This window comes from Trichoderma evansii, assembly GCF_050947405.1.
Source record: "Trichoderma evansii strain SZMC 28006 chromosome Unknown GGI43scaffold_4, whole genome shotgun sequence".
Lineage (NCBI taxonomy): Eukaryota > Fungi > Ascomycota > Sordariomycetes > Hypocreales > Hypocreaceae > Trichoderma > Trichoderma evansii.
In genome coordinates, this window is record NW_028145202.1 from 2,059,029 (window position 1) to 2,074,326 (window position 15,298).

General features: G+C 48.9%; 4 protein-coding genes across 4 annotated transcripts; 3 read left to right on the forward strand and 1 right to left on the reverse strand.

Moving 5' to 3' along the window:
* Nucleotides 1–722: 722 nt before the first annotated feature.
* Nucleotides 723–2,366, reverse strand: GGI43DRAFT_421349 (uncharacterized protein; the record flags this gene model as incomplete). Its single annotated transcript, XM_083207941.1, has 1 exon — nucleotides 723–2,366. One exon carries the CDS (start codon nucleotides 2,364–2,366, stop codon nucleotides 723–725), a length of 1,644 nt encoding a protein of 547 aa, XP_083063661.1.
* Nucleotides 2,367–4,300: 1,934 nt separating this feature from the next.
* GGI43DRAFT_301337 (uncharacterized protein) lies at nucleotides 4,301–5,769 on the forward strand. The gene has a single exon (XM_083201540.1). The coding sequence runs from the start codon at nucleotides 4,628–4,630 to the stop codon at nucleotides 5,594–5,596; it is 969 nt and encodes a 322-aa protein (XP_083063662.1). The 5' UTR covers nucleotides 4,301–4,627; the 3' UTR covers nucleotides 5,597–5,769.
* Nucleotides 5,770–8,832: 3,063 nt separating this feature from the next.
* Nucleotides 8,833–9,597, forward strand: GGI43DRAFT_398923 (uncharacterized protein). The gene has a single exon (XM_083205275.1). It carries the CDS (start codon nucleotides 8,914–8,916, stop codon nucleotides 9,340–9,342), a length of 429 nt encoding a protein of 142 aa, XP_083063663.1. The 5' UTR covers nucleotides 8,833–8,913; the 3' UTR covers nucleotides 9,343–9,597.
* Nucleotides 9,598–9,641: 44 nt separating this feature from the next.
* Nucleotides 9,642–10,849, forward strand: GGI43DRAFT_432270 (uncharacterized protein; the record flags this gene model as incomplete). Its single annotated transcript, XM_083209539.1, has 1 exon — nucleotides 9,642–10,849. One exon carries the CDS (start codon nucleotides 9,642–9,644, stop codon nucleotides 10,473–10,475), a length of 834 nt encoding a protein of 277 aa, XP_083063664.1. The 3' UTR covers nucleotides 10,476–10,849.
* Between the last annotated feature and the right edge of the window lie 4,449 nt (nucleotides 10,850–15,298).

Here is a 15,298-nt window from a genome sequence, read left to right on the forward strand (position 1 = left end):
TCCGTTCATGGCCCATCAATTTGTATTGTGTTCCACTATCTGTAAAAACTATCACTACTTATGTCCCAACCCTAAAGCTCCCTCCATCCTAGTCAAATCCAGCCCTTTGTGGAAAGTTAAGAACCATACGCGGTCGAGTAAATAGAGTTACAAAGATACATGAAAAGGAACGTCAAGGGGGTGCACGTTTTCGTCATGTCTGCCATGCCAGGCCCGCTGGATGAGTCTTGCATCCTCTCGGCTTACACGCTTAGGGGTCTACCCTCGAGGAGGCAGCAGTTTGTTTGTGTCCCCCGCCCTTTTCGATATTGTCGTCTTTCACTAGTCGTCTAAGTTCCCAACTTCCACTATAAAACAAAACAGTTCCCTGGGCAATCGCCCCCTTGATCCGGTTCAGAGAAAAAAAGAAAATTCGTTTTTTGAAGGACAGTCGAGAAGTGAATTATAAAATAATCGTTGATAAAAAGTATGACCATGACTTCGCCTCACGTACATTAAGCACGCATTCATCCATGCGAGGCTGCCTTTGTAATAGAAAGAAAATGAGGAATAAAAGCAGAGGCGAAAAGCTGTCGAGATCGAGATTGTCGATGTAAATGCAATTCGCAGGTCCAAAGGGTCATATCAAAAAGTAGAGTCCGGGAGCGTCAAGTCATAAGAATTATAATAATGAGAAAGGCAAAGAATAATAAGGTATAAAAACACACACGACTTGAGCTTTTTTATGCCACAGAAGCCATCTTGCGCTTCTCAACGCTGGTCAGAACCAGTCTGGGGGCCTTGCGCTGACCATCTGCAGCCTCCTGTGATTTGGATGCTCGCAGAGCACCGTTCTTGAAAACATCGGCAAAAGAGTTGCTGTCGCTCTCAGAGCCAGAGTTGCTGTCAACACTGCCGCGGACCTTTTGCCGCGAGCTGGGTCGGTCTGAGCCAATGGCGCCCCAGCCGACAGAGACTCGCGAAGCACGGAATTCAACCTCGCCAGCCAAGCTGCCTGAACCACTACGTCCAGAGTCGGACTCGTTATCTGTAATGGGGGTCGCTGACTCTTCAGCCGTCTCGGAGACGGGGCTCATGCTGCCGCTGGAACTACCAGATCCTTTGCGGCGCTCCAGACCAGCACGAACAAGGTTGTGCACGGCCGATCGTCGGGTGCGGGTAGCAAAGTTCTTGCTGCCCTCGTGTTTGGCCGTAGGCTTCGTTTTCAGTTCGTCCATGGAGGGTGGTCCGCGAGGTTGACGGATTGGATGCTCACCAGCCCGAGCCTGGCCAGGGCCATATCCACCATTGGCAGGGGTAGGGAAGGTGGCCGTCTTGGGCGCAGGAGACTTGCCAGCGTCACCTGCTGCGGCGGCGGCTGCCAGCACGCTGTTAACGGCCAGTGAGGATGACTTCTTATGTCCACGTCGGAAGGCGTTAGCAGATGGCGGAGGAAGAGGAGTGACCTCGGTGGGAGAATCGTAGCGGCGAGGGGGTGAGGAGCCGCGGAACGATCCCTGCTGACCCTCAGGAGGTGGCGAAACCTGGACACGAGGTGCCTGCTGTTGCTGGCGAGGTTGCTGCTGCTGCTGCATCATCTGCATCTGCTGCTGGAAGTTGTTGAAGCCGGGGGTCATGGGCTGCTGCTCAACGTTGATGGAAGAAACAGCCTTGGCAGCCGAGGTATCGACATAGTATTGGCCAGTAGCGGAATCGTAGTAGACTTGTTGGCCCTGAGCGGCAGCGGCCTGTGCGGCGAGGTGTTGCTGCTGCTCGTAAAAGGCGGCGGCCTGCTGCTGAGCAAGCTGGTTGCTGCCGATATTGAGCTGCTGGAATTGCTGGGCTGCAGCCTGCACGCTCCTGAGCTGCTGCTGAAGTCTCTGTTGCTGCTGAGCAAGATACATGTTGGTAGCGACCAGCTGAGCATAGAGGTTGGGATCCATCTGCTCTTGCAGCTGCTCATCCATGGATAGCTGAGGGGGAGCGAGCACCTGGTCAACAGTGTACTGCTGTCCCATTGCATTGGCATAATGATGCTGCTGCTGCTGCTGTTGTTGCTGCTGCTGACCGTATTGAGGGAAAGCGGTCAGAGGAGGGTTGTAAACATTGCCCTGGCCATAGCCGTAGCCATTGGCACCGTTCCGAGCGAATTGCTGCATAGGACCGTCGCCACCAGTGGGCGACATGGGACCAAAGGAAGCCGCCGCAGCAGACTTGGGGGCCGTTCTCAGGCCCGCAAGTAGATGAGAGCGGCTGGTGCGGGGAGTAGGAATGCCGCCATCCTGGTTTTTGTTGCCCTGCTTGATGGTCTCAAAGGAGAGTGGCTTGATGTTCTGGCTGCCGCGGCGCGAGGCCAGGCCACCGGGAGAAACAAAGTTGGAAGACATCTGAGCGAGACTGCCTGCGTCCATGGCTCAGAGAAAAAAATGTGCTTGCAAATAAAGTGATGTGGTGAAGAATCGGGTGTTACGGACGAGCCGAATTAACAGGATCAAATGTCTAATGCGGTGCGAAATTAGAAGTCTAATATGTGGTAGAATCGAGATTTGGTAAAATGCGGAAGCGATGCTTTGAATCAAGAGCCGGCGAAGAATTAATCGCCAAGCAAAGACAGTTCAAGACGGCCTTGGCCGGTCAAGGATGTTAGGTCGCGAGAACAGTTGAAGAAAAAAAAGGTCAAAAATCCAAGAAATTGTAGTATGTTCACAAGAAGAAGAAATCTCCGAGCATCAAACGACGGAGAGTGTGGAAATTAAATCGGAGTGATTGAACGAGAAAAAAATTGTTTGGAAAAAAAAATGAAGGATGATTCCAAAGCGAAGCAGATTTGTTGGCGAAGGGGAAGTGACGAGTTAAATAACGAGTAAGCGACGCGCCAAAAAGATGGGCTGCGATAAAGTTGAGCTTTCCGTCAAGGTTAAAACCCAAGCAGACGATGCTCGAGGTTGAAAGGCTAAAACGGAAAAGGGGCGCGTGCGTTTTTTCGCGATGGCGGTAAAAAGGCACACGAAAGGTAAAACTCGTGTTTAACGTGTCGAAGGTTCCAGCTAGGCGATCTTCGAGAAGCCTGGCGACAAGCTTGTTGGGCGGTCCGTGTATTTCCTTGAGCAGTAAAACGATAAACAAGCTTTGCGGCGTCCCAAATGCTGCGTGTTATCAACGATCGGCCGGATGAGAAATGCTGGAGCGATGCGGTCTTGACGAAAGCAAGGAGCGGTCGAAGAATAATTACAGTCGATTAACGGCGGTGTCACTAGTGAATGCGCTTTCCATAAAAAAATTGCGGTCGGTCTCCTTAATCTGTCCCCTTTGTCCCTGGGGGTTGTCGAAATCTTTTTTTTTTTTTTTTCCTTTTGGTTGAAGTCTTTTTTTATTCTTTTTTTTTTCACGAGCCGAAAAGTCCCGTTGTGCGAGATTGAAGCGATACGCGCAGCGGCGAATGAGGGCGAGTGAAGGCGAATCCGCAAAAAAAAAGAAGACGAGACTCGAAAAGCGAAGAGATAGAAAATAAGGCGAGGCAAGAAGGGGCCACTGAAGGGAGAAGAGAGAGGAGAAAGTAATAAGAGGCGGTGTAAATGGTGATGGGACAAAGATGGACGGAGGTGGAGGAAGGGTGGAGAGGAGAAGATTGGAAAGAAAAAAAAGAAAAACGAGCTGGTGGCGTCCCAGAGGATTTTTTTAGGGAATTGCAGGTGGCCGGAGGGAGAGGCAAAATGGGGAGCCCAGAGGGAAACGCGCTAGACAGGAGGCGACGGTGGGGGAGGGTGCGCTGAGGGCCCTAAAACCGCAGGTGGACCTAGGGGACCAGACCCCTGAGCAGCGACAATCGCAGAGCCCAGGGCGCCGTGACAGGCCACTGACAGCTGGCGAGGGCGCTGCTAGCGGCAGAGCCTGGAGGTGGTGGCAGCACCGCGACTGCCCACCGCCAGTCACAGGCCGCGGCGCACAGGCTGGGCGGGGCGAGGCTGCGGCATGGCGGCCAATGGGCAGCGACTGCAAGGCGTCGGCAGGGTCTGCCAGGAACTAGAGGCGCTGTCGGCGTCGCTGTATGGCTGCTGGATGGCTGCTGGATGGCGCAAGTCAGAAGCCGCAAGACGCTGGCGTGTGGCCAATCAGGGCTGTGAAGAAGGCCGAGGATTCGATTCTCAGCAGATTCCCAGATGGTACTAGCAGCAACAACGGGCAGTTGGGCGGTGCGTGTGTACGAGCAGCAGGTACCTGTACCTTTGCTTCTTGCGGGGCGATGAAATGCCAGGGTTCGGGAGCTCCATGAGTTATCTGCGTACCCCAGCTGCCCAGCATCAACGCCTGGCTATAATGTCTATAGCTTACATAAATGCACATCGAAATAGCAAAAATTAGATATTAAAATACGGTACATAAATCAAGAACAAAACAAAAATACCACGGGCCACGCCGAAGGCGCCATGTGTCAAGCTTTGCTGTACTCTCTCTAGTAAGTCGCAACTTGCCGCGTGACAAGCGCCCAAGATGGAGAAGTCCCGTATTCTCGAGCAGCAAACGGGTAGCCGGTACTGTACAGACTGTACTTGCTCCTCTCCAACTGACCCCCCAGAGGCCCGACAGCTGCCCAACCCCGGCGCTGCTCTCTCGCTGGGCGGCAAAAATAACAACAGCACGTACATACATGTACAGTGGGAGTGTCTCCTCTCTCCTTCTCCTTGCAGCAGCGCGCTGCGCCGGGAATTCCTCCCTCAAGGCTCAGGGGAAAGTACCGGTACCAGCACACCAACTCTTTCGCTCGCGCCGGGCCCCAGCCAATCACGACGCATGCAGCACTGGGTACCTCGTACATGACGACACCATCAAGAACCGAAGCTGCTCTGCTTCTTCGCTCTGCTTCTCCGCTTCGGCCCATGCGGGAGCAGCGCATTACAAATTTGTGCCACAAGAGTCATTTATTGTGCATGACCACGGCAGAGAAGCATCAAGAACAACGACGGCGACGACGAGAAAAGCCCTCTACGCATCGTCATCATCATCATCGTCAGCGGCCTCAGCGGCCTCAGCGTCATCGTCATCAACAAGTCCACCAAACCGGCACGTGAGGCGCAGAAAAAAAGGGCTTTTTATTGTACGAGCACTAGGCCAAAAATCTGCCTGCAGTCAATCAGGAACAGCCACGATTTCTATCTCCATTGCCGTAGACTCGAGGATTGGCGGGGCCCAGTCGTTTGGCTCCCGCCGTCGAGCCCTTCGCACGAACGCTTCTCGTCTTTTGCCGGTAGCGCGCCTAACCCACCACGGCTGGCGTTGGCTTTTGCTTTTCCGTCCAGGAATCCGGGTCGGGCCAGGGCAGGTCAGGTTCTGCTTCTGGGATGCTCTGAATTCAGCTCCGAATGGTTTCAAATGGGTATTATCAGATGCTGGCCATGCTCAAGGTACGGCTTGTTCCGCAGAGAGCAGACACAGCGTATCGTCTCTGCATCAACGGCTGCGCTCCGTCCAGAGTGCTACCACAACACCTGCATTCTACTTTTGGCGACCCATGCTTCTACAATTAGAACATGGGTCCCCCCCTGAAGCCATGCCAGTCCCCATCCAGATCGTCGACTCCACGCAACAGTGCCTCCCGTGTTTCATGTCGCCCTGCTAGCACATCACACGGCAGACGTGCTACCAGTGCAATGGACACGTACGAGTGGTACCACCAGAGCGTTCATCTAAATTTCGCTTTCCTGGCGGGCTTGTCAGCCTCGCTTTGGCCGCGATGAATATGCGCACCTGTCCTGAAACATGCCCCGAGTCCTTTCGCGCATGTCTCTGCTCCAGGCTCGTGCAGGCTGCGACGAGACTATTGAATCTTATCAATGCTATGCCTGTCGCCAAGCCGGGGCTCTTTTGAGGTTTGCAGCAGCCTTGCCCTGCCTGATTGCCTCTTAGAGGAGCAAAGAGTAGTGTTAGTAGCAGTACATGCTGCGGCTGCTCCTGGAGCTGAACCATGCGGTGTTCCAGACGTACTCGTACAAGCAGGCATCAATCTCGGGGCTCTCGAAAGGCTGACACTGGTCTTCTCAAACGAGATCACCCATCCAATACGAAACGGTCCCATCCATCAATGACGAGACGAGAGGAGACGCGGCCCAGTGACGAGTATACCGTGCCGGGCTCCCCCTCGTGCAAGCGCAGCCGTGCTCTACAAGCAAACATGAGATGGCTTGAAGCAGAAATGCATTTATTTCGGCTACAACCCGCAGAGCGTCTGTTTCTCGTCCAGACCCATCCAGACCTGTACGAAGCGCCGCCACTGCTTTCTGCAGTTGAGCGCTGGTAATTGGCAGAACGGTGTACTCGCAGGAATGCATGCCGCATGCCTTTCATTTTTGGCGCTCATCGCTAATTAGCCGCAGCGCGAGTGGCTGCTGATATGCATTAGCAGGCATGCAGATGCACGCAAGCACCCCATAGCCAATTTCGCGTCTCGGTTTGTTTTAGTGGCTAGTCGATCCTTTGTTATTCTCAAGCATACATTGAGTTTAATGGGTGCCACTACCGAGAAGTATATCTACCGCCTAATATAACAACATCGGTGGAGTCTTTCGACTGGGCAGGTCGGCTGCTCTGTTTCATGGTGACTCCGTGCAGGCAACAGATCGAGTGTGTTTCATCCCTACCTCTGCAGCTCCACGGTCTGGTCTGGCCTCCCATCGAAAACCGCATGGGGCATGGCCCATGAACCCCCGCGGCTTGCTCCATAGCACCGCATGCGACGTGTCATTGCAAGCGATCGATTCATACGACAGGCGTATTCAGAGCTTCTTTTTTCTTTTTACTTGCAAATGTACACCGATCCGATGGCTGCATTGATATCGACTCGGTCTGGATCGCCAGAGGGTCACAGTCAATGCCACGGGCTGTGCTGCATATCATATCCCGTATCTGCACCTAGCACCCATTACTGTATGTACCACCACCACAGCCGCGATGCATCATGTACAGGTACAGGTACAATGCGCAGCATGCATGCAAGTGCGTGGCTGACCTTCCGGCGCTTAACGGCAGAGCCCAGCCTGGCCAACAGCCAATCAGACTGCAGGATCCAGCACCATCACCGTCTGTGCTTGCGGTGGCCAGAGGATCACTAGATCGTGATTGAGCGGTGACCGGAGCATTGTGCAAGTGGTATTTCAGGCGCGGGGAAGGTGGTGATTGCTGACAGGTGTGAATGTGTTCAAGTATGAGGTAATAGCGTAATTTGGAGCTCTCGTAGATGTCTTTCCTCGATACCTCTAGTAACCTTGATCGACTTTCCTCTTTTGTCGACACATATAGCGATATATGCTAATATTGTTCCATCGCACTTCGTGGCTCTCTCACCGACGCCGTTGACACAGAACTTCTTGTCACGTACAGCTTTACTTCCAGCTGCTACAGAAACGGTTGGTGCCATCACACTCTAGGGACAAAGGTATTATGAGACATGCTTGTCTTTGAACAATTGTAGAAGCTAGCCCGCCCTATGAGCCAGCAGGTAGCATTAGTGCCAAGGAGATGTTTTGTCCCCCGTCTACTTCATATTACCCCTCCTCAAGATTCTATCCCTGAGAAGCGAATTCCTGTAGTCGTAGCAAGAGAAGCATTGCCAGCTAATAACAGCAAGAGCCATATGAGAGAGGGTACAAAGAATACCTTGTTCATATGGTACAGATTGTATCTGTTGTGACTATAGATGTCACTAAAGGTGAGCTAATAAAGCCATGTGAGAAACAAATAAAAGGGTTTAAATCTTCAAAAAAGAAAACAATTTTTATTAATATAGCTTACAGGTAGGAAAGAAATGCTTGAATCCCGTATATAAAGATTATAGTCATAGCGATAAAGTTTGTTATTTACATCATATTACAGCAGCCATACTTGTTGAAGTTAGTGAGGCATCAGGGCAACTTGGGTTGAATCGCTACCTCTAGCACAGATTCACTATTGTAATGATTGTGGTACTATATCAATATAAACTACATACAGCCATTGTACCGTGGAACAATGGGGCAGGGCTTGTTTGCTATGGGATGGAGGATAACAACGGTGAAATAATATATAAAACGTGTGCAATTGGAATTGTTAAGGTTGCTTCTTAGGATCAAGTTGTGGTGGGCTGGGCCGTCTCTTGTATAATTAGAAACGAGTCAATATTTAAATCGGCTGCTAAATCGGTATACTGACAATCTCATAAATGATACGATTTCAATCTTACGTGGAAAACCAACCTTGCTGCCATCATGATATAAAGCATGCTCATTCATCATGTAGCTCCTATACAGGAGTCGTAAGAAAAATCAATGAATTTTTGCATTCCTATTTGGTTAATTACTCTGTTTTTTTATAACCAGCAAGCACTTTTCAGCATGTCGAGCCATACCAAGGCAATAGGGTAGCAAGAACCCCCGCTCTATAAATGCGTACTACGGTCTTTCGCCCTGGTGTGTAAATCTAAACCATACAAAGAGTTAATAAATTATGAAATATATTTTCGCTAGGAATTTTATATGTAAAGGTCTGTGATTCTAATATGCCCAAGGAAATGCCTGATGTAGCTGTGGTGGAGTTGAATTATATTGTCTTGCAGCCTGCTTGTGTCAAATTGGGTACTCATACATCAATCAGCCTTATCGCCGTCAGCTGTTTCAGCCTCGGATTGGGTATCAGTAGAGACAAATTGCTCATTAGAGTGCTTTTAGCATATGAACTCTGAAGTTCCTCCCCTTAAAAACCGAAACTGAGATTTCAACGTTGAATAGTTTTCTGTTAAGACTGATGATTTACTACTGGTATTCACACTTCTTTCAGGAACGTCCCATATTGGAGAGGTATCATCTTAAGATTGGGACAACATAGCGCAAGCAGGATTATCACCAGAGCTTATTCTATTACTACTTGTCGACACCAAGCATACATATTTACGTTTAAGTTATCACTATGGAGGGTAGCGATAGCTGTCTCTGCTCGAGACCCGATATCATTCATATTCCCGAAGCCACTACTTGTCTGAGCTGTGGCTATACAACTCCCGTTTCAGAGAGCCAAAGCACTGATAGCTTTGACAATAGGCGGAGCATTTCCGATTTAGCCAGGCGTAGTGGTCGATTCAGCTACACTCCGTTATGTTCAGATGATTCTATCCGCTTGATCCGACTTTATGGTGGCCAGCATGAAGAAGATATCAGATGCGAAATTTTTCATTCTAGCCGAGATAATCATCCTGAGTTTGAGGCGCTCTCTTATGTCTGGGGTAGTGAGGTCCTGTCAGAAAGGATCTACTCCACGATCGGGTCGTTGGAAGTTACAATGAATTGTGCAGCGGCCCTGAGAGACTTGAGATACTCTTCTAACGATAGAGTACTTTAGATTGATGCTATTTGTATTGATCAATCAAACACGCCGGAGAAGAACAAACAAATTCCACTGATGAGCAGAATATATTCTGAAGCTGGGCAAGTGGTGGTTCACGTTGGAGCAGAGTCTCGTCTCAGTGTCAAACTATTTTTGGAACTTTTTAACCAAAAGTACTCAAAAGCCGGAAGACAAACGCGTCAGGCTGAGCTCTCGACGGTCTTGTCGCGGCCGTGGTTTTCTCGAGTTTGGATTCTCCAAGAGGTGGCAGTTGCAAAACAAGTTTTAATGATGTGGGGATCAGCAGAGCTCGAATGGGAGTTCTTCTCAATTGCGCGCTTGTCAAATTTGGGTCTGATACCGGTAGACAAAACCGGGAAGATTCCACTAGTGCTTCAGCTCTGCAAGGTGTCAAAAAGCCTGTGAAAGACTTCGCTTCGCTGATCCATACGGCTCGGAGTAGTAAATCCACCGACCCAAGGGATAAAATATATGCATTGCTTGGCCTTATTAATGATCAAGTTGTTCACAGTGTGATCCCAGACTACAACAAGCCAGTGGAAGATCTGTATGTTGAGGTCACGGCGCATATCATCCATTTATACAACCATCTGGACATTCTCTCTGATATCGGATATCAAACCAGAGAAGAAATCGAGGCAACGAATGCTTTTAAAATTAGCACTTTGGCAGTTGAAGAAATGGAAATTCGTGTTGAAGCAGCTGCTAAAGCATTGGCAGAGGCAGAGAAACAGGCTGAGCCTGTAATAAAGGCTTTATGTGGGGGTGAAGTACACTATACTGATGACGAGGCTGCTCAGCATCCCTTATTGCAATCGGTTGAGTTGGCAAGGCGCGAACATTTTGCGCTGATGAATGATCTACACTCGTCTCGATCCTCTCTCAAGGCCCGGATGAAAGACGTACTATACAGCCAAAGCCGATTTATTCACCAAGACCAACAATCTTTGCCGTCATGGGTGCCAGAACTTGACAAACACCCGTGTCTTGCATCTCTCTCTACCTTTCGAACTGAATCTAGGACCTCTATATTTCAACAACCAGTCGCTCGCCTTTGCAGGAGTAGGGATCTATCAAGATTCCCGGCCTTAGAAATTAAAATTCTTGAGCTCGATACAGTGATATAGAATCAGCAGCATTTAGAGAGAGATTTGGCGGGGTTTCGCTTTGCGCGGTTTTGGGATTGGATGAACGGAAGCAACTCTACACATTTATCTATGCATCGCTTTTGTCAAGGGCGGCGTCGAGTAAAAACAAAAAGATCTTGGGCCATTTGCACAGGCCAAGTTGAAGATGGGGACATAATCTGCACCATTTACGGTGCGAGCGTCCCTTTCTTGCCAAGGCCAATTTTAGGCCAAGAGCGAAGATTCAAGCTTATTGGCGAATGCTGCTTGGACGGCTTCCGAGAGCCGAAGTTTGCTGACGATTACTACGAGCTTCTCGGACATTTCCAGCTATATTATTTCAGTGTTGCAGATGCGTCATCCCTTCCTTGGGAGACTGCTTACTTGGAATGAATAGCATGGGTAGGAACGTAAGGTGCAGAGTCATAACATTTTATAGTCCAGGCAGCTATAGGTAGTCAAGACAAATGCAAATATACACAATTTGCCCCTTTGCCCGAACTCCCGAGTGATAGGGATGCTGAGATTAGACTTCCATTATAAAAACTACCTAAGATAGAAGCAATTATATAGCTAGTGAAGGCCAAATAGAAAAAAAAAAAAATACATGATGAAAGAACGAAAGTCAGTTTGTATAACTTATAATAGATATAGGTAGTTTTGTTACAAGGGGAAAGAATGTTGATAGCTTTAAATATCTAAGTACTCCGTAGATTAAGATTAAATAAAGAGCTGGACAGTATCGTGATGGCCGGGGTAGCCGGAGCTACTCTTTTTGTTCATGCAATTAAGCGAGACGCCTTCCGGGGCCGATGCCAAAAGCTAACCGAGTCGGATAGGTGTTCCTTCCCGATATTGAAAGAGCTTCGTATAATCTTTTCGGATGGCCAAGAACAAAAATGTTAATCTCTCATTTGGCAAATGCAGAGCTTCGCATCGAAAAACCCACCGAGTGATCACCGCCAGCCCTATTATAAGCTGCTGCGCGCAATATTAGCTGGACATCCCCACACGATCGCCTAGTGTCGCAGGTCCTTTTCGCTACGCTATAGGTAGTATCTTGTTGTCTTTGAAACAAAGAAGCAGCACAACGCATTCTATGCCAGAAACAGTCGTCTGAACGGTTCAGATCAAGGCCTTGCAAGATCCTACTGTTTCGTGAGCCATTTTTCTTCGCCTCGGCATGAAACGGTACAGACGCATGCTCTTTCTGGCCGACAACCAGGTATGCGCTCCACTCATCTTGCAGATGCTAATTGCTTCTGCGCGCGCAACTTGACGGCTAAGGAGAGTTTTCCGCCTGTTAGGGACTTTCCCGCTGGCTTTATAGCCGCCTGGCCTCTCCATGGCGTGATTCCAAATGCCGACAGCTTTATGCCAATTGAACTAAAAGCAAGGGCATTCCTTCAGTGCGGAGTGGCAGCAGGCGGTGCGCAAGCGCTGGTACACTTCCCCACGAGTGTCATGCTTGGAGGAAAAATTATCGCCAAAATACAGGCGGTGAGGACATGCCTTTTGGGGACAAGACGATACCGACAATGAGGTTCTTGGGATCACAGGCCCCGGAGCGTAGCGTCTTGCCTGGCTGCTCGTCATGCGACCATCGACGATGAGATGGCTACAAGCTGACGCTGGAGAGCCAGCAATGGTATTGGAGTAATGATAAATTAACATCTACACTCATGGGAGCTGGGGGCGTAATATCAAAGCGGTTACCTCGCTTATCCGCAGCATATGTGGTATTGCTACCATATCATTATCGCTATCTAGTGTTCCTCTGAGAGAGGCTCATCTGAGCGGAAGGTGTCTTCATTTAACGTTAAACAGAGCCGTCGTTCTAGGACGAGCTGAAAAGAATCACGCGTCAGATCTATATACACCCCTCTATGACAAGCATAAGCAAGAATGCCATTTACAACAATACAGCGGCTACAACAGGGGGAAAGGGGGGCATTCTAAGCGAATATCTGACTGTATCTCGACTTCACATCCAGGGCATGTTATGAGGTTCCTTGAAATTCAACTCCAAGATATACGTTTACATTACTCTTTGCGGAAATTTGTTAGGCCACATCCTTTGAGAGATCGCCTATGCCCTTGGCGACATATTTATATCCCGCGTTACAAAGATACGAAAATCCCAGCCCTTGGATAGATTATCAAGTCACCCATTCGGTCTGTTGCAGCATCTGTTGCAGCAGTGCTTACGGAGTACAGACAAGTCGGACAAACTGCATTAGGGGGGTTGTTGGTTGACTCCCTGGTCCTTGCTTGTTGTGGAAGGGGATGATCAGTATTCTTAGGATGAGAGGCTGGTCGTTTTCGACTGAGTTGATTGGGAGCGGGCTTTGTCAATGGCATACTAGACATCAAGATAGTTCATGCATCCAAGTCTTGAACTTGGATTCTCCGCATGAACTAGATATGCTCCATCTCTTCTCTCCTCAAGCGGGACTTCTTTCTGGAGCCCTAAAGGCCTGCATTAGCGGAGAACTACGGATCACTGACCGCAAAGCACTAGCAGATATGCATTCATCCACGCGCGGCCATCGGCAATGCCCACTCCCGTCGATGAAAACCGAAGGCGGCGTCGTCTGACTCCCGCCAACACGGATCATCCTGGTTAGAAAAACACACAGGCCTCACCCGTTGCTTGGTGGCTCCCTTGGCCTTTGGCTTTAGAAACTGGGGTGCATGACTGCGTTATGAGAGCCCGTTTGACTCATGCTGCGGCGGACTTTTGATGAACAATGACTCCCTCTCTACGGAGTAGAAGACAAAACAGACTTTTGAGAAATCGAAGCTGATCGGAGATATGACTACATGTAGTTTCAGATTACTCAATCTGCAGTTCTCCTTTCGTGCCACGGAATGCCAGCGTTCAGCTTCATGTGAGTGGCTCTTCTTGATCTTTCGCTGCTACTGCTAATAATCACGCAGAGGAAATCCCAAGGACAACCCTAGTGTTGAAATCGGTCCATATGTGACATACATACTGCTCTACATGTGTACTCGTACGTCACCAGCAAATAACAAAGAAGATTACATATACCCAGCCAGGCTTAGGGACACACTAGAGCACCAACTCGCATAAATTACCATGTCCTACAGGTACTGTTTCTTGGAATCCAACCCTGGCAAGGAGTGGATCTCGCTGGCGCTTCTTCTTTTTCTTCTTTCTTTTTTTTTTCCGGGTCCTGGGCCAGTATTTTTTTTTCCCACCACTTGTCAGCAACAAGCTTTGGTCTGAGATTTCCTTGTCCTGTTAGGACTTGGGAATATTTTATAAATCCATCTTTGGAAAGACCAGAACAAGGGATACAGATCGGCTTTTTGTCCCTTGACCTGGTGATATTTCGGCTCTAAACTCGTCTTCATAAGTCCGCCCCGAGGCTTGTCTTTCCAACGAAAGCCGGGGTGCTGACCAGGTTTTGACACGCGCTCACGTCAGAACCGTAAAAAAGCCCTTCCCAGGAAGGCAGTAGTACGTGCTGTAGTACGACAGCAATAGCATGAGAACTGGCAGTAATCCTCTCTCTTCTAGTTTGTCTCCTAAGGCGATTTATCTGGCAAATATGGCGCTTATCAGAAGCTAGAAACAGATCAACGACTTCTTCTTCTCGAGTGTTTTCAAAATCTTGTCATAACTCACACTACTATCGCTCTCTAGGGATGAAAAAATGAGAGACGACAAACTGACTTTCATTACATCAGTAAAAAGGGAGCTAGCAACATCTCCAGTCACCCGGACCATTTCTCCGGCATGTAGTGCCCCGTTTCAGCCTTGTGCTGCTACCCATTTCGCATGTTCGGTCAAGGGTATTGATGCTTCTTCGGGCATTGTGATTTATGAGTTTTACTTCTGCCTAGGTCGCATATCATATATCCCATCCACCCTTGTCCGCTCCCCATCTTGCGAATTTAGTAATTCGTATGGAGCAACATAACTCAAAAGGAACAAGTGACATTTCTCTTTTCCCTTTTACTCAATGGTCCGGAAGTCATTCATCCGGATTATGACTAAATGAAAATAAACGAGGACTATTACTTACCGTTTGAGTCAGCTCAGCACATATCCATGTCCATGTCCATTCGCCCTCTTTTCCTCCTAGTCATCGCCGTATACTTGGAGTCCTGGTGTTTTCCTTCGTACACTAATCATTAGCCACCTCCTTCGCGGATTAGCGAAAAATGTAAGCAATTAACTAGTCCTAGAACTAGAGCTATCAACGACCAACCATTCAAAAAGTCGCCGGGTATTATCAGTAGCCCAGCACAAAGGTAGCCTATTCGGGATCCCTTGCCCACCTCGTCTTCCAGCAATAAATGACAAATCTTTGTTTTTTTTGTTGTTGGTCGATTTTGCCCGTGAGACCCTTAGAGCCTCAAAAGTCCGTTTCCTTGTTCCTTTTTGCGAATGAGGTGACATTCTTTTTCCTTTTCAAGGAGACTACGCTATTGAAGGCTTGGCAAAGGAAGCTCACAAGACCTGGCAGTAACCGAAAGGGGACTTAAAAATATTAAGTCACCGGAGCGTTGGAACAAAACTATAGGGAAACCGGGCATGGCTTGCTCCCCGACTTGGGCGATGTGCCGGATAGAAGGTGCCCGCTTACTCACATCAAATAACCTATCGTCATAAAATTAATATTTCACACCCAAGATTTGCCATATCATATCTTTGAGGCATACGATACGAGTCGCTCCGGAATGCAGCCCTTGTTTGGAGGATGAAAAGAAAGGTAATCAATAAGGTTATGGGCTAGGAACAATAAACTAGAAGACGAATTTGCTACTTGTAGGTCTTCAACCGTTCAACCGAG

What these genes read in the sequence shown, in the direction of transcription:
- GGI43DRAFT_301337 (XM_083201540.1), top strand. Translation starts at nt 4,628, where the DNA reads ATGTACAGTGGGAGTGTCTCCTCTCTCCTTCTCCTTGCAGCAGCGCGC.
- GGI43DRAFT_398923 (XM_083205275.1), top strand. Translation starts at nt 8,914, where the DNA reads ATGGAGGGTAGCGATAGCTGTCTCTGCTCGAGACCCGATATCATTCAT.